Source organism: Manacus candei, unplaced genomic scaffold, assembly GCF_025592945.1.
Source record: "Manacus candei isolate 608988 ecotype Guabito, Panama unplaced genomic scaffold, ASM2559294v1 h1tg000118l, whole genome shotgun sequence".
Classification (NCBI taxonomy): Eukaryota; Metazoa; Chordata; class Aves; order Passeriformes; family Pipridae; genus Manacus; species Manacus candei.
Genome location: NW_026138166.1, coordinates 534,599 through 552,714, shown reverse-complemented (window position 1 = coordinate 552,714; position 18,116 = coordinate 534,599). Strand labels below are relative to the sequence as shown.

The 18,116-nt window shown below is 54.9% G+C and overlaps 1 protein-coding gene across 1 annotated transcript in view; it reads right to left on the bottom strand.

Annotated features, from left to right (window-relative positions):
* LOC127462017 (ankyrin repeat domain-containing protein 26-like) overlaps positions 1-18,116 on the bottom strand; it is a 31,115-nt gene that overhangs the window by 533 nt on the left and 12,466 nt on the right. Inside the window, exons 12-15 of the mRNA XM_051770275.1 lie at positions 4,527-4,762; positions 2,720-2,852; positions 1,235-1,516; positions 302-537 (exon numbers count right to left, since the gene is read on the bottom strand). Of these exons, the coding sequence (XP_051626235.1) occupies positions 302-537; positions 1,235-1,516; positions 2,720-2,852; positions 4,527-4,762 (887 nt within the window). The remainder of the gene's footprint in view (positions 1-301; positions 538-1,234; positions 1,517-2,719; positions 2,853-4,526; positions 4,763-18,116) is intronic.

Genomic DNA, 18,116 nt, shown 5'->3' with positions numbered 1-18,116 from the left:
TTCTGTCACCCACGGGATGAGGAGAGTAGAGACTGGCAGAAAGACTGCCTGCTAAAACAACCTCAACTTGAAAAGACACCAATAATGCCATAGTGGTGGTGCTGTGGGGTTACTGCTGGAACTCTAAAGAGAAAGGAAGACAGGTCTGAGGAAGGGAAGGGTCTGAAGGAACGTTCCCCACAAAGATGCCACGTTCTGCTTTCACACCTGACGCTGGCCAGATGTAGAAAAGGGATTTCCAAGGAAAATGCAGGAGGAAAAAGGAGTCTGTTCTTACCAGTCCAAAAAAGCACGGACTTACCTTTCCAGTCTCTTGGTGAGGCTTTTTCTTCTTTGGGCTTCCACCAGATACAGTTCTTTGTACTTGTCCACTTCTGCCTGGGTGGATTCCTTTTGAAAAGGTCTTTCTGCTTGGTTGCTTTTTGTCCTTCCCAGTGCACGTTCAAGATCTCTAATTCTGTCTTCCAGTTGCTTTTTCAGTGAGTCCACATGACTGGTTCTGATTTCTTCTAAGGTGTCCTGGTGGGCTGCCTGTGCCTGAAGGAGACAGTGCACCTTCAACCACCACAAGAAAAAGAGAGCTCTGCCCAGCACAAAATTGCACACACCCACTTTCAAGGGCCCAGCCTTACTCAGAGAGGCGGCTCTGCCTCCTCACTCCCAGCAGCAACCAAGGTAGAACCCAGGAGCTGCCAGGGCAAACAATTCTTTTCATTGGGAAAGAAGCCCAAATGAGCACTCTGCTTCAAAGCTACTAATGAAGAGACACTGGGTCTGTAGGGCAGGGCATGTCCAAAGGGATTCTTCAAAGACAAGAAGAGCTTCCACCTCCACCTCCACCCCCTCCCTCCCATCCCTGGAATTTCAGTGACTCCTTTTCTGAGCACTTTCACCCCCTACAAGGACAAAGCAGCACCTGTAGGTCTGGCCATGACAGCTGGAAATTGCCAAACCCATTCAAGGATGAGCAGTGAGAAGCAGAGCAGCGCACAGAGATCCCCCCAAGCACTGCAAAGTGGGAATCTGCCTTGGGCAGCCTTTGCATTCAGGGACCTGCCGGCACATTCCACACCCATGACAGCACTCCTGCCCAACCAGATTGCCTTCTGCCACTGCCTTCAGCAAAGACAGAAGCTAACCCACAGAATACAGGAGCAAAAGAAAAAGACCAAACACCATGGCCACAAGAGAAGTTTAGGAAGTGCCTGTGGACACTGGGGAGAAATTCACTTACTTGCAAAAACTCATTGACTTCTTGGAGTTTTTGTCTTATTTCCTGGTCTGCTTGTTCTTCCACCTCTCTTTTACACTGTTCGAGTTGGCTGCGATCCACCACGTTGGTCTCCAAATGATGGTGGAGTTTAGCCAGCTCTTCTTGCAGCTGGCATTTGTCCATGGCCAGGTTCTCGCACTCCCCACGCAGGGTAGACAGCTCTTCTTGCAAAGCCTGATTTTTGGCTTCCAGCTGCGTGCACTGTTCACGTTCCCTGTCCAGCTTCTGGGAAAGTTCAGCAACCTGCAGACAGAAAGAACAAAAAAGGAGCTCAGCGTGGTGTAAAGGCAGTGAATTCTGGGAAAATCCAAAACTGGCTGCCCAGGGAGACTTTATTCATCATCTGCTGGCTCAGGACTAGACACAAAGTGCAACCAGGCTTTTCTTTTCCAGCAAGAACAGTATTCCCATCATTTCTCATAGGATTCCTCAGCTTCCCAGCCTTTTGGAGTTCCTCATGCAAAAATGCTCCACGCTTCTGGACTCCAAAGGAATCACTGCAAAGGCAGGAAGCCATTCTACAGGGATGCCTTCAAACCCAGGCGTGACTCTGACAGACGCCGCTTTAGCAACGGATCCGAGTGACGAGCGGAGAAGGGATGAGAGGTTCTGTGCCACTGCTGCACAGGCAGAGCAGCCTCAAAAGACCTGCTGGGAACAGCCCTTCTGGCTCCCCACCACAGGATGGGCTGAAACAGCTCCCTGTGAGCAAGAAGGGACAGATTTTCCCCTGGGAGGCCCCTGTCCTCCTTGGGCCCTGGGCAGCAACAACACTGTGCAGAAAAGCAAAGCCTCAAGTGCCTCCTGCTCAGCTTGTGCCTGAGACAGGGCTCAGGGGTTGATGGTGCCCTGCCAGTGACAGTACTGTTCCTCCCCTCTCTGCCAGGGCAGCAATTCATCTGTCACACCCAGAGGACGCTGTCACAGCCTCCCTCCAGCTGCAGCCAGGCCTCAGCTGGGCCCCACTGCTCTCAGCCCATGGACGTGATGTCCTGCCAGGACGGCAGACCTGCCCATCCCTAGGGCCCAGTCGAGGGATCTGCACTCTTGGCTGACCCCGCTCACTGTCAGGGGGCCTGTTCTGCTCTTCTTGCTCAGGGCCTGTGGGACGGCTCCCTGGCCCGGGAGCTCACGCACCCTGCCAGGCTGGCTGCCACTCCTGGCTTGCCCCTCCTCTGCAGGACAGCCTGGCCTCCATCAGCCCTTACACCTACTGCTTTGCCCTCAACATTTGCATCTTTCCCCAGAAGGAGAACTACCTCTGGATTAGTTCGAGTCATCTCCCACTGGAACAGCAGGAGGAGCATTAAGAAAAGCCCATCACATCCAAAATGCAGCCAAGGGAATAAAAATCATCAGCATGACAAGAAATAGAGGGAAAGCATCTCCCAGCTTTCAAAAGAAGGAACACCACAACCAAAGAGCCCCACCCAGAGCGCAGCTCACCTCTCTTTGGAATCCATCAACTTCCTTGACCTTTTCAGAATATCTCTTCTTCATTTCTTCCAGCTGGGACTGACTTCCTTTCTCTTCATTAACCCGGAGTTTCCTGCTCTCTATCCTCAGAAGCTTTTCCAGCCTGCACAGCAAATTAGTGAAGAAAACCATGAAACACAGGAAGAACCAGCCTTTCCCCCACAGTCTCACAGAAACAGCACAGACAGCATCCAAACCTAGAATGGCTTGGCTTGGCAGGAATCTTAAAGATCATCCAGTTCCAAGCCTCCTGCTCTGGGCTTGGGACACCTTCCACCAGACCAGCTTGTTCACAACCCCATCCAACCTGGCCTTGAACACTTCCAGTCATGGGGCATCCACAGCTTCTCTGGGCAACCTGTTGCAGTTCCTCACCACCCCCACAGCAACCAATTTCTTCCGAGGATCAAATCTAAACCTATTCTCTTTCCATTTGAAGCCAATCCCCCTTGTCCTCTCACTACCTGCTCTTTTAAATGCACTCTCTTCATCCTTCTTGTAGGCTCCCTTCACACCCCAAAAGGCCACCATTAGGTCACCCCAAAGCCTTCTCTTTTCCAGGCTGAAGTGTTGCAATTGTCCCAGCCTTTCCTCCTAGCAGAGGTGCTCCATCTTTCCAAGCACCTTGGTGGCCTCCTCTGGACTCTGTCCAACAGCTGGAGGTCCTTGCTGTGCTGAGGAGCCCAGAGCTGGATGCAGCACTCCAGCTGGGCTCTCCCAAGGGCAGAGCAGAGAGGCAGAATGCCCTCCCTCCACCCGCTGGCCACGCTGCCTTGGACACAGCCCAGGACACAATTGGCTTTCTGGGCTGCGAGCGCACATCGCCGGCTCATGTCCGGCCTCTCCTCCAGCCCAAGGGCTTCTCGGCAGGGCTGCTCTGCCCCTCTTCATCCCCCAGCCTGCACTGATACAGGGGCTGCCCTGAGCCACGGCCAGCATCTTGCACTGGCTCTTGGTAAACCATCAGCAGATTGCCATGGGCCCACTTCTCCAGCTTGTCCAGGGCCCTCTGGATGGCATCAGCTGTGTCAACCACACCCCTCAGCTTGGTGTCAGCTGCAAATTTGCTGAGGGTGCACTCCATCCCTTCCTCTGGATCATTAGTGAAGAGATTAAAGAACACTGGGCCCAATCCAGACCCCTGAGGGACACCACTCGGCACTGATGGCCCTCAGCACTCTGAGCCATTGGTCACCACCTCTGCATGGCACTGTTCACCCAATTTCTTCTCCATCTAACAGTCCACGCATCCAATCTGTCTCTCTCCACTTTGGAGAGAAGGATGTTGTGGGGGACTGTGTCAAAGGCTTCCCAGAATGACAGGGAGATGACATGGGTAGCCCTTGTCCACTGAGGCAGTCACTCCATCTTAGAAGGCCACCAGGTCGGTCAAGCAGCACTTGCCCTTGGGGAAGCTGTGCTGGTGCTTCCAATCACCTCCCTGTCATCCACGTGCCTTGACAGAGCTTCTAGAAAGATCTTTTCCATCACCTCCCCAGGCACAGAGGGCAGGCTGACAGGTTGGCAGTTCCCAGGGCCCTCCTTTCTACCCCTTTCAAAGATGGGCACAGTGGGTTTCCCTTTTTCCCCTCACCTGGGACTTCCCCTGACTGCCACGACTTTTCAAATATCAAGGAGAGGGTCTTGGCACCTCCATCAGACCCTGTTGGCCAATGGAGGGCAATAATGCTGGCCAGATGTAGAAGATGGATTTCCAAGGAAAATGCAGGAAGAAAAAGGACTCTCTTATTACCACTCCAAACAAGCAAGGACTTACCTTTCCAGTTTCTTGTCAAGGCATCTTCTGGTTTTCACTTCCTCCAGATACAGCTCTTTGTACATCTCCATCGCTCCCTGTGTTGCTTCTTTACGAGAAGCACTCTCTTGTTGGGTGTTTTTGATCCTCTCCAATTCACTTTCCAGATTTCTAATCCTTTCTTCCAACTGGATTCTCATGGATTCACAATGAATGTCTCCAGTTTGTCCTAGTGGGGCCTGGTGGGCTGCCTGTGCCTGAAGAAGACAGTGCACCTTCAACCACCACAAGAAAAAGAGAGCTCTGCCCAGCACAAAATTGCACACACCCACTTTCAAGGGCCCAGCCTTACTCAGAGAGGCAGCTCTGCCTCCTCACTCCCAGCAGCAATCAAGGCAGAACCCAGGAGCTGCCAGGGCAAACAATTCTTATCATTGGGAAAGAAGCCCAAATGAGCACTCTGCTTCAAAGCTCCTAATGCAGAGCCTGTGGACACTGGGGAGAAATTCACATACTTGCAAAACGAGGCTGACCTCTTGTAGCTTTGCACTTCTTTCCTGGTCAGCTCCTTCTGCCACCTCTCTTGTACATTGTTCTCTTTGGCTGCCATCCAGCACCAAAGTCTCCAAATGGTGGTGGTGTTTTGTCACCTCTTCTTGCAGCTGACATTTGCTCTTCTCCAGTTGTTCACACTTCCCAAGCAGAGTGGACAGCTCTTCTTGCAAAGCCTGGTTTAGGGCCTCGAGCTGCATGCCTGTGCCAGGCTCCATGTCCAGCTGCTGGGAAAGTTCACCACCCTGTGCACAGAAAAAAAAAAGAAAAGGAAACTCAGCATGATCTAAAGGCAGTGAATTCTGGGACAATCTCTCAAGGGGGTGGCCATGGCAACTGTATTTATCATCTACTGGAAACGAGCCTAGAAAACATTTGAAAGATTCCCCGACAGAAAGAAGAAACTTTAGACCTACTTAAGAATTTGGGAGACACTTCTGACAGCAATACTTTTGGGTCCCTTGGAGCTCATGATGAAACTCCTCATTTAGAATCTAAGAATTCCTCCAGTGTCCAGCACACCAAATACCCTCAGGGCTTTTGTAGCAGAAATAGGCAACTAGGCTCAAGAGTCACAAAAAGGCAAATTTAGCACCAGCTTACTGAGGCAGAGGCTTGCAGGGCTCTCGGAAGGGCTTCAACGCTCTCGCTTGGCTGCTGGACAGTGGCTTCCAATCTGCTGTTCTCACTTGCAAAGCTTAAGAAGAAATACAGCTCTTATTACCAGAAAATCCAATGCCAGACAAACTGTGCTAAGGAACAGAAGCCACAGCAGAAGTGTCCTTCAAAATCCCACTGACTCTCCCCCTGTTTCCACCCAATCCCCAAAGCCACAGACCCCTCACTTCACTGGGTTCCTCTCTTACTGTTGCGCGTCTTCTTCCAGTTGGTTCACAGTCGGATTGGTCTCGCATGATGCCAACAGGAGGTCCTGCAGTTCCTGGGAAGAAGTTACTGCCTCTCTTTTCTTGGCATCCAAAGCAGTCTTCAAGTCAGGAACACAATGCTCAGACTGAAGATGCTTTTCTTCCTCCTCCCTCAGCTGTAAAATCACGGGAAGAATGCACAGTTGTCAGGGGAGCTTTTCCAGAGAGGAGCCAGCTGCTGCTGAAGAACTCAGGTGCTGCATGTCTGTGTGCATCCCCTCTGCCCAAAGAACTGCAATCCATTCAAGTCCCTTCAAAGCTTCACTTCTGCTCCCCAACGAACACACTGAACACTGTTTTGTCCGTTTTCAGGATGGATAGGAAGCAACAGGCACCCCCAGGTTTCTCCCTGTGGGGACAGGCTTTCCATACCTCCGCGCCAGCCCTGTCCAGCTCCTCCTGCAAGCGCAGATTATCTTCCTCCAGGTGAGCCTCAGGGCTTCCAGGAACCACAAGAGCAGTCCTAAAGCATGCAAAATTTCATCGGAAACATGTCTGATCCTGCATCAGTTTTCCCCTGCTTGCTCCCAAAACAGCTCTTCCCCCCTTTCCTACAAGCTCCGGGAAAGCAAAGCCAAGTCCATGGAAGCATTGGAGAATTTCTCTTACAAGGGGCCTCCCTAAAGCAGCCTCAACTACCAGCTCAGGCCATGCTGTTCAGGGCTCCTTGCACTGCTCTTCAAAGTCCCCACAGATGTGGCTGCACAAACTCCCAGGGCAAGCCCTTCGACCCCCTGACCATCTCCATGGCAGGAAGTTTTCTCCTTCTGTGCACTAGGAGCCCCTCATGTCCCCTGGGACAGTGTTGGTTCTCCCAACGCTTCCCTTCAGAGCACTGAATGCACCAGCTCTGCCGTGCCTTAAACCCCCCTGGCCTGCAGAGCAGCCACGCTGCTGAGCTACTGGCAAGTTTCCCCGGGGCTCTGGCTCTGGGTGGGGAGAGGGCACCACAGACAAGGCTTTCTTGCAGACCTCAGCGGGCAAAGGATGAGAGCCCCTGAGGTAGGAGAGCAGCCAAGAGCAGACCTGCATTTACCAGTCCCACGGGGAACTGCTTCCACGGGGCTGCTCCTTCTTTTTCCCAGCTCATTGCCACGCCCCTCGTCTGGGTCACACTTGCAGACTACCCAGAACACCCGGGTGCTGTTTTGACAAAGCCCTCACCTTTCCCCCTGGGCTTGAGCAGGCCTGTCAGCTGCTTTGTTCACAAGGCACTCCAGAATCTCCTCGTGCTGTTGCAAGGCTGCAAGTTTCAACGGGGTAAATCCCCACTAAAAGGAGAAAGAATCCCCATTAGAAAGACACAGACAAGCTCTGCAGCTGTTGGAAAGAGCAGCTTTAGCCCCGTGCCAAGGTTACCTGGTTCTGAGCATCACTGTTGGCATGATGCTCCAGTAACAGCCCTGCTACAGCTGTGTTTTTAGAGAGGACAGCCAGGTGAAGGGCAGTGTTGCCGTCAGCGTCTGCCAGATTGGGGTCGGCACCGTGTTCCAGCAGAACAGCAACACATTCTTCCTGCTCCTGCTGGACTGCCTGGCAACAACACACCAAAAGGGAAAGACTTCCAACTTTTCCATCCCCCTCTGTCACAACTCCCTCAGCTCCTGAGTGCTGGCATAGAAGACCATCTTCAAAGATCAGCTAACAGAGGCTGTGCCGTGCCCATGGCAATAGGTGTGTTTCTATGGCCCTGTAGTGGAAGGAATCCTGCCAGACACCTCCCCTTTAACAGCCCAGCACTAAGCCCCACCTCCAAGCTCAGAAGGCATTGCACACACCTTCATCAGGGCCGTTCTCTTGAAGCTGTCAGCAAGGTTGGGCTGGCTGTTCTTCCTTAGCAGATATCTGACGACATCTGCATGGCCATTGGCCGAAGCCAGATGCAGAGGTGTCCTGAAAATTAAACAGACTCTCTTAACCCAGACAGACAAAGGACGAGCCCAAGCTGTGTCTGTACCCAACACCCTGGGGACCCTGCCCGGACTCTGCTCCTGCTGCTGCTGCTGCTGCTGCTGCTGCTGCTGCAACCCTGCCCTGATGAGCCAGAGGGCAGAAGAGAACAGGTGAGGGCTGAGCAGCTGCAGAACAGCCCTGCAGAGAGAGCACGGCCAAGGGGCAGGTGGGCAACACGCGTTTGCAGCAGCGCTGGAGCCCGGGCGGCAGCTGCAAGCAGTGAAAAGCTCAAGAGTTCCCTGTCCCAGCTGACAGGGCAAATGTCACTTTTCAAGCCTTGTCCCTAAGAGAGGGCTGGTGAGGACTACTGCAGCTTGGCTCAGGAGCAGGCAAGGTGTGCCATCAGCGTGGCCCAGAACTCACCGCATCTCCTGGTCTGGCCTGTCGATGCCGACTACCTTGACGTACCAGCGCCAGCGCCTCAGCCAGCCCAGGTCACCGCGGGCGGCCGCGCGGTGCAGCCTGCCCAGCCCCTGCTCCCGGAGCTGGGAGGCGCTGCTGGAGCTGGTGGCAGCCCAGGGCTGCCCACTGGGGCTGCTGGAGGGCGACTGCCGTCGCTTCTTGCTCAGAAGCCACGGCATGGCCCTGCTTGGAGCTCCCAGCAGCAGGAAGGGCAAGAAGGCCCCGGCGGGCTGCCGGGAGCCAAGTGGGGATGAGGAATGGGACGGGGCGAGGTTTAGGGGGAGGGTGACAAAGGGGCGAGAATAAGGACGGGCACAGGGTATGAAGCACAAGGCAGACGAGGTCGCCCTGCGCAGTGGTCGTGGCCTGCAGCTGCCCAGACGGCGATGCAGGCGCGCAATGCTCCCCGAGCGGGATGTGCTGCTGCTCCCCGAGAGGCTACAGCAGCTCTGAGCGCCGGCTGCGGGCACCAACAAAGCCGTGCCCGACTGGCGCCTGTGGCGTCACAATGGCTGGTGGAAGGCTCAGCACGTCAGCGTGGGGTGTGACAGAGGCCACAGGGCAGGGTGGGGCCGGGCGGGACAGGGCAGGGCGGGGCAGGTGTGAGGGCGGCCCTGCTGGGCCTTGTGGCAAGGAGGCGGCCTGGGCCTTGTGAGGGCGGCCGGCGGGAGTGGGCACTGCCCCGCCTCAGGGCGCTTGGGGCAGGGCCCGGGACGCTCCCATCGGGCCGGAGGCTGCGGTAGGCGCTGGAGCAGCTCCCGCATCACCCGCTCTGGCTTTTTGCTTCAGCCTGGAGCCGGGCTGCCTCTGGACACACTGCCATCAAAGAGGCTCAGGAGGAAGTGGGGCCACCACAGCTCTCAAGAAATGCCCACCCAGCGCTCCAAGCCTGCCAGGCCAGAGTTCCAGGACAATTCCCCAACTCCTTTGTCTTGTCCCTCTTGAAGAGCAGACACCTCACCCCCTCTCCCCCTCACAACTGCTCTCTCCTGCTGCTTTGCCAGATGCCAACAGTGAATTTCTGCTCTGCTCCTCCACCAGCCAACGGGCAGCACACAGCAGGGCAGGAAGAAACTTTCAAACACATCTTGTCCCACTTTGTCTCGATGACAACACCAACTGAAAGATCAGAGGTTCTGCACCAGCTTTCTCAGCGGAGGGACACTACAATGGACCACAAACAGGCTGAAGAAATTTCCCTTTTTCTTTATGGGCTACAAACTGATCTGCTTCCCACGGGATCAGGGATTTGCCTGTGTTTTAAGGCTACCAGGAGCTTACTCACTATCTTCTGCCCAGAACACAAAGAGGAGGGCTCGAAAGCACTGCAAGAGTCTGGCAACTGAGTAGTAGCAATAGCTCACCTGGAGGCCATGATCTTAACACCACTGTGCTTCAAGCCTTCCCGGAGGAAGGGCACACATTTGCCTGGCCTCTGGGACAGGCTGAAGATGCAGCTGTGAGCAGAGCTGAAGGGAGCAGAGGACAGCTCTGGCTCGGCCTTCAGGCCTGGCTTCTCTTTCGGCCTTGAAGATGTCTGCTGGACTGATTTGCACTCAGATAGAGGGCAGAGAGAGAAGTCTTAACTCCCAGCCCGGGAAGAAAGCCTGTCCCAGAGGCAAGCAGAGGGAAGAAGAGGGGACAGCCTTGGGATGGGGGAATGGGAGAAGCAAAGCCGGCAGGGGGAACAGAAGAAAACGAGGACACATCCTGGAGTCTTGATGGCGACTGCCGTTGGTTCTTGCGGAGGAGCCCCTCTATGCTGTGTGTGCTTTTGCACAGGCTGCACTGTGGGTATGGCCCTGCTCTGCTGGTGGCCACTGCTCACCCTCTGCACAGAATCACGGAAAGACTATCAGTCCCTGAAGAAGGGCCCTGGAATTCCCCCCAGCTGGTGGATCTGTTTGGTGGAGGGTTCCTGGGTGGAATATGGGACAGACTAGATGGGACTGACAGGGTTTTGGTTTTTCCTGGGGCACCAGCAGACAAACAAATCCCCAAGAGTCGGGTGAATTCCCCTTCCCCCCGTTTGCCGGCACACACGGGAATCTGCTGAGGTTGGACAAGACCAAGGTGGTGCAGCCGGGTCAGGGCAACCCCCGGGATCGGTGCAGGCTGGGGGAGGAAGGGATGGAAGAACCTGCTGGGAGAGGGCTCTGGGGGTGCTGGTGGGTGACAAATGGGACACGAACCAGCCCTCTGCCCAGAGCTGGAGGCAGCACTGCAGGGGGGTCTCAGCTGAGCGGAGCAGAGGGGCAGAACCCCCCTGCCCTGCTGCCCACGCTGTGGGATGAGCCCAGGACACGGGGGGGTTGTGGGCTGTGAGCTCCCATTGCTGGCTCCCATCCTGCTTTTCATCCCCCACTATCCCCATGGCCTTGGATGCAGGGCTGCTCTCCATCCCTTCAGCCCCGAGCCTGGCCCTTGAGATCTGGGGGCATTTGACACCCGTTGGCTCCTTTGATCCCCTTTCCCATCCCTCCCAGAGCACAGGGAAGGACTGAGGGGCCTTGGCTGATTGTCCCTGACCCTCCCCTGCCCCGACACCAAGCTGTGCTCCTTGGGGAGGGTGCTTGGACAGCCCCAGTCAGACCCTGTTTCCCGCTGTGCCCCCAAACTGTGCCAGCAGTGCCAGGGCCTGTCCCTGCCTGTGATCCCAGCACGGACACGCAGCAGGACTGTGCCCAAGCTGCCGGAGCACTCAGGCCTTGCACCCACAGAGGGCTGGCAAGGGGAGTGTGGAGCTGCAAAGAGCAGCTGTGGAAAGAGCAGGAGCCCCTGGCCCTGGCCCTGCTGCTGGGCTGGGAATCTCTTCCCTCCTCCTCTGCACAAAGGCACTGCCCCTGCAGCTCCAGAGAAGGGCTGAGGAAGCATCTTGGACACACAGGTCACTGCAGGGCACTTGATTTTCTTGAAATACACAGGGATCGTGGCACCTCAGTGTGTCTGTACACAGCAATGGTAGGTACTGGTGTAGCAATGGAATGACTAATGACAGTCCTTTATGGAAAACAGTAACACAAGTGAAGACAAAAAAGGAATGCAAATATAAAATACCCCAATACAACAACAACAAAATGGACAACAACAAAATGGCACAAAGCAGTCTGACATCCTGGATGCTGTGAAGAAGAAAAAAGGCACTTCATTGCTTCTGGAAAGCATCCAGTCATTTTCCTCCAGGCACCCTTGAGGTCCTGGTTCCTCCTGGGGGGGTTCAGTGCTGGAGGCACCACCGAGTCCAGAACTGACCTCAGCAGTTCCAGCAGCGGGGAGGAGATGGAGGGGGGCTTCAGGTGGGCAAACCTGACAGTGCTGACAAACAGGGAGACCACAGCCAGGGGAGGGAGGCCCGTGGAAAAGGCTCTAAAAAACCCTCCCCGAAGTTCACTCCCTCTGCTCTCTGCACTTTGGGGTTCTGGGGGTCCCCCCGTTCAGGCTCTTGGAGGTCCCTCGTGTTTTGGGGGCCCCCTCTCCAGGTTCTGCCTTTTCCGGGCTGCTGCAGATGCCGGGAATCCCAGGGGTCCCCCCTCTCGGAGCCCCCTCTTCCAGGGGCCGGGGGTCCCTGGCCCCCCCACCCCTCTGGGCTCCCCCTCTCCGCGCTTCCCCTCCCGTCCCCCCAGGCTGCCGGGGGTCCCCCAGCTCCGCTGTCGCCCCTCTCTGCTCTCCCCACTCCGGGGGCCCTAAAAAAGGGGCTCGTCGCGTCCCCCCCCGCCGGCACCGGGCTGACAATGGGGGCGGCGGGGCCTGACCCCGCAACACCGACCCCCACCACGGGGGGTCCCCGCATCCCCCCGGCCACCTCCCGCCTCTGCCGGGAACCCACCCCGGGATCCCCCCCAACAAAACACCAACGGACCCACCAGTAAGGGAAGCCCTGCAAGTGCCTCGACTGCAGGAAGAGCTTCATCTGCTGCTCCAACTCCATCACCTGTCGGAGGACTCACCTTGGGAACAGGTGACCCACATTCCCAGTGACCCACCTTGGGAACAGGTTTGGTGACCCACATTCCCAGTGACCCACATTGGGGAGCCCCCTGGCTGGTGGACTGTGGCAGGATAGTCCCATGTGTGATTTGTGTGGGCACGGACCCAGTTACACACAGGGCATGCGGCTGAATCAAATTTATTAAGAACAGCATGAGCTGATACAGACAGTCCAAACTGTGACACGTCATGACGTGACTCCTCAGCCAGTGACATTCGAGCACTCCTTGTGCATGTGCAGCAGAGCACCGAAGGAACTACAAGTCCCAGAATGTCTTGTGGCACTTCCTGTAATATAAATCGCTACATTTCCCCTTTATTATAATTAGAACAAGTTACAGAACAATTTTTAAACCTTTTTCCTAAACATTTCTTAACATAAACAAACTTTTCTTAAGCATTTATAAAAACCAGGGCCTAATGCGGTAAGGCCTTTATTAAAACTGGTCACAACCTTATTAACTGTGTCACTTTCAATTATTCAGGGTTTGTAAATACGGTTTGTGTAAGACATTTTATCTGAGGGTATTTGTGTGACTGGGAGAGAAGCATCAATTTTATCTCAAGGGGAAGTGTGTCAGGTTATGGGTGTTGTGTTCAATTGTATTTGCTGGGGTTGAGGTAGTGTTATTGTATGACTGTATTTTATTTAAGGCATCTCTGACATAAAGTGGGTTTGAATTCACTCTCATACGTACGTCCACACAACGTTCCTCTTTCATACGTAGGTGGCCACTTCTCAGTCTCTCCTCACACATGCACACTTAAGCCTTTTATTATGTCTCTGTACTTCAGTCACGTAGTTCAGGTCTGGTAGTGGTCATTAGTTATGTGTTTCTTCGATTCCAGTTTCTTCATTTGTCACTTCTGTTGATTGCTCTTGCTCTGAAGAAGGGCTAATATAAGGCCTGACACATCTGGAAGGAATCCATTGTAATTTACCTGTGGATACACAGGCATCTCCCCTCCCCCACGTTACGAGGTCCACTGGTCCTGACCATTGCCCTGATATTAAATATTTATCATGACTGGTGGTTTGGGAGAGGAAAGTACCTGAGATTCGTGTTGACACTCGTTACCTGCTGTGATCTGTGTCATCACAGTTTAAGAAATTTAGGACATATGACACTTTCCACAGGTGTTCCTGGGACTATAGATAGATTCCCCCCTTTTTTGTTTTTGCAGCATTCCCTTCCATGTGCAGTGTGCTCTCTCCACCATAGCTTGTCCCGTGGGTGAGTGTGGTCTGCCTGTGGAATGAAATATCCCCCAATCCATGAGAAATGTTTTGACCTTTGAGGAACAATAGGCAGGAGCATTGTCTGTCTTTATGGTTTTTGGAATTCCCAAAGTTGCAAAGCAACTAAGCCAGTGTCGGAAAACATCCCTTGCCTTTTCCCCAGGGTGTGCAGTGGCATTTATGTGTTTGGAATGTGTGTCTGCTGTGACATGGACATACTTTAGCTGACCAAGTTCAGCTCTGTGAGTAACGTCCGTTTGCCAAATTCCATTGGCTGCTGTGCCTCGGGGATCAACCCCTTCCTCAGATGGCACTGGGGCAATTTGCTGCCAGTCAGGACATGACATGCTGATACCTCGAGCTTGATTCACTGTGAGTTGGAACTGCCTCTTTAACGAGCGTGCATTTTGCTGAAAGAATAGGTGGGAGAGTTTGGCCTGCTCAGAGTTTTGGGAACTGCAGCAACCACAGCAGCAGCATCTGCTCTTTGATTGCCCTCTGCTCTGGGCCCTGGCAGTTCTGTGTGGGAGTGGGCATGCATTATGTAAAAGTCAAATTTTCTGTGGTTGACAAGGGACCATATAGTACGTATCTCTGTGAACAAATAAGGATTAGTGACATCTCAAAGGAAAGAGGCCTCGAGACGTGAAACCAACCCCGCAGCATAACACGAATCAGTAATGATATTCAGTGGCTGCTCACAAAACAACTCAAAGGCTATGCAGATAGCAGCAAGCTCTAAAACCTGGACAGAGCCTTGGTCTATGGTCTGTACTTGATTGTCCCAGTGTCCTGTGACAGGATTTATCCATGTCACTGCGGCCTTTTTTGACGTCCAGACGTGTCAGTAAAAACAGTGATGCCTGATACGGGTTATGGCCGGCAGCGACACGTGGCCATTAGAGGTAGATTCCCCATTTGTGCCCAGAGTCTGTGCTTTGGGAAGTGAATGGAAATGTCACCACTGTAGTCTGCCAACGCAGCCTGAAATCCAGCGTCCTCTGCGAGAAGCCAGTCCAAGTTGTCTTTGGTTGCTGGAATGTAGATGCCAAGTCTCTGAGCAGTTCTGTTATTCCAAGGTTTTTCGGCATCAGTTCATATCCCCCCTTGGAGTCTGTTTTGCCCGTGAAGGTGATCAGGAAGTGACCTCTGCCAGCTCTTGGCTCATGAATGAATCCTTGGCTGGTTTTTTCTCTCCTCTGCCCAGTTGCAGAGGGGAGTGAGAGAGTGGCTTTAGGGGGTCCCTGGTGTCCAGCCAGGGCCAACCCACTACACCTGCTGTCTGCACCCAGTGACTGGACCTGGTGACAGTGATGGAACGGAGCACGATGATCCTCCCTCCCTTCCCTGGGTGCTGCTGGACAGACCTGGTGTCTGAGCCCAGCGGGAACACCTGATCCCTGTCTGTGCACTTGTCCCTTGAGGGGACAGGCATCCCTCTCGTGCCCAGTCCTTCAACCCCTCTGCCACCCACCACCACAGCAATAATTCCTCCCGTCAGACCCCAAAGCCAAACCCCAAAGCCGCCGAGCGCCGGCAGCGCCGGGAGCCAGACCCGGCAAAGGGCTCCTGCCCCTGCGCTCTCCCGGCGGGCGGGAGAAGCCGTGCCTGGAGCCGCTCGCTTTGCGCTGGGCTCTGCTACCTCTGCCCCTTCCCACCACCCCACCTGCTTTTGGACAAACCTATTTCTTGATCCTGAAATGCGGGGCTGGGGCGGGATGGTGTTGCCAGGTCTTCCCAGCTCCTTTTGTTTCTCAGCTCTGCCCGGCTCCGGGGCACGGCTCGGCCTTCGGCTCTGCCCGGCTCTTTTTGGCCTTCGGGTCTCCCCAGTTCCTTCCAGCCCTCAAGAGTTCACAGCGACATCACTTTCGGGTCATAGAATCATAGAATCATAGATTGGGTTGGAAAAGACCTCCAAGATCATCAAGTCCAACCCCTGATCCAACTCCAATTGCTATATCATGGCACTAAGGGCCACATCCAATCTCTTTTTAAAAACCTCCAGGGATGGTGAATCCACCACCTCTCTGGGTAGGCCATTCCAATGCCTGATAACCCCCTCTGTAAAGAATTTCTTCCTAACATCTAACCTAAACCTCCCCTGGCAGAGCTTGAGCCCATGTCCTCTTGTCCTTTGATACTGGCCCAATGCTGCTCCTCTGTGGCACAGCGGGACCTCCTGGAGCCATGGGGACATTGGGACACTCCAGGGACACATGGAATCAAGGCTACCCCTTGACCCTGCGGGACCTCCTGGTGCCCTGGGGCACCTCTGACACTTCTTGGCCTCTTGATGGCAAGGAGGAGCCTGTGACAATGCAGGGCCTCAGGGACCCAAAGGCACCCCGTGACACTGGGGCACCTCGTGGTTATCGGTCTCTTCTGACAGTTCTGTGCAACCACAGAGAGGCAAAACTGTGGAGCCTGAGTGTGTTGATCCAAACTATTCCCACCTCACCTGAAGATGTCCCTGCTAACAGAGGTCCTGTGTGTTCCCTCTGCTCTCTGGGCACTTGCATCCTTTGAGAGCTGCCCATCACTGTGGTAGCCAAGAGCACAGGGCAGGGGATCCCCTGGAGGGGGACCAGAGACATCTTTCCTAGATCACCTTGTTCAGAGCCCCATCCAACCTGGCCTTGAATGTTTGCAGGGATGGGGCATCCACCACCTCCCTGCAAATGTCTTCCTGTGTTTCATTCTCATCATCAAATGTTTCTTCCCTCTCTCTAGTTTGAACCTCCCCTCTTTTAGTTGAACTCTCTCACTCCCTGTCCTATTGTGACAGGCCCTACTGAACCCTTTGCCCACATGTTTCTAAAAAGCTGCCTTGAAGTACTGGAAGGCCCCAAGGAGGTCTCCCCACAGGCTTTTCTTCTGCAGGCTGAAGAGCCCCCACTCTCTCAGCCTGTCTCCATGCGAGAGGTGCTGCAGCCCTGGGATCCCCTGGGTGGCCTCTTCTGGAAGTGCCCCAAGAGGTGCGTGTCTTTGCTGTGCTGAGGAGCCCATGGAGCTGCAGGAGATGCCAGGGCTGGCAGGGGAATCCCCCCAAGCCATTGCCATTGCGGGTGGGTGCGTTGCAGACAGCCAGAGGAGCCCAGAGCTGGAGGCAGCACTGCAGGGGGGTCTCAGCTGAGCAGAGCAGAGGGGCAGAACCCCCCTCCCCTGCTGCCCACACTGTGGGATGAGACAGGACACGGGGGGTTGTGGGCTGTGAGCTCCCATTGCTGGCTCCCATCCTGCTTTTCATCCCCCACTATCCCCATGGCCTTGGATGCAGGGCTGCTCTCCATCCCTTCAGCCCCGAGCCTGGCCCTTGAGATCTGGGGGCATTTGACACCCGCTGGCTCCTTTGATCCCCTTTCCCATCCCTCCCAGAGCACAGGGGAGGTCCAGGTGCTCCAGGGGCTGCCCCGTGTGCCCTTTGCCTGTCCCAGTCCCCAGGAGGGACATTCCATGATGCCCCAACAGGCACTGCTCAGGATGCACATGGAGGGGGTGAAGGGGATCTCGTGTGCAGAGACCCCCAGGAGCCCCCTGAGCCTCTCTGCTCATGGCAGGGGAGCGGCCAGAGAGGCACCGGGTGTGCAGGGGCTGGAGAAGGAGGGGACAGGGACACGGGAATGCAGGCATGGAGATGGGAACACACCCATGGAGATGGGAACACACCCATGGAGATGGGAACACACATGGAGAGGGGAACACACACATGGAGATGGGAACACACCCATGGAGATGGGAACACACCCATGGAGATGGGAACACACACCCATGGAGATGGGAACACACACACAAGATCAAGCAGAGTAGCTTTGCTGAAGGGATTTATTGATCATTCAGGGGAAATGGCCCTGGGTTCTGAGGGAAATCAGGGGGTTCTTCCAGGAATGATCATCTCCTCATGCCACTGGAGGGGGACAGGGCACGGGTGTCACCACCAGTCCTGAAAGACAGAGCCCAAAACGTCACCCCCAAAGTCCACTGCAACATGAGAGGGGCCTTGTCCTGACCCCTCTCCCTGCAGGCACTGCTCACCTCAGCCATCCAGGGATGCAGCCACGCGTTTCTCACCAACAGGACCCACCACCTTCTCAGCCACAGGGGGCTGGGGACAAAGACAGGCTCAGAGATACACTGGGTGCAGTGGGATGTATTGGGAGCCTGGGGGAAGAAATGGGATCCTTGGGGAAGGTGCACTGGGGTATATTGGGGCAGACTGGGATGGCTTAGGAGTGTCATGGCCATGTGAGGGGAGGACCCGACTCAGGTAGAACTCCTGGTACCCACCTGAACCATCTTCAGGATCCCAACGTCCACTAAATGCAGCTGGAGAGAGACCAGGAGCCCTGGTTGGTCACTGGGATGTCCCTGGTGCCAGTGAGGGATGGGGGGACCAAAGTGTCTCCCAGTTCCCAGACTGGATGCCCTCCAGTCCCCCCCGGCCCACTCACCTCCTGCAGATCATTTTGGGTTCCTGCCAAGAGTGCCTGGACAAGGAGAGCAAAGGGTTGCTCAGGATTGGCCCCTGTGGGGCTGGGGGAGGGACACGGGTGT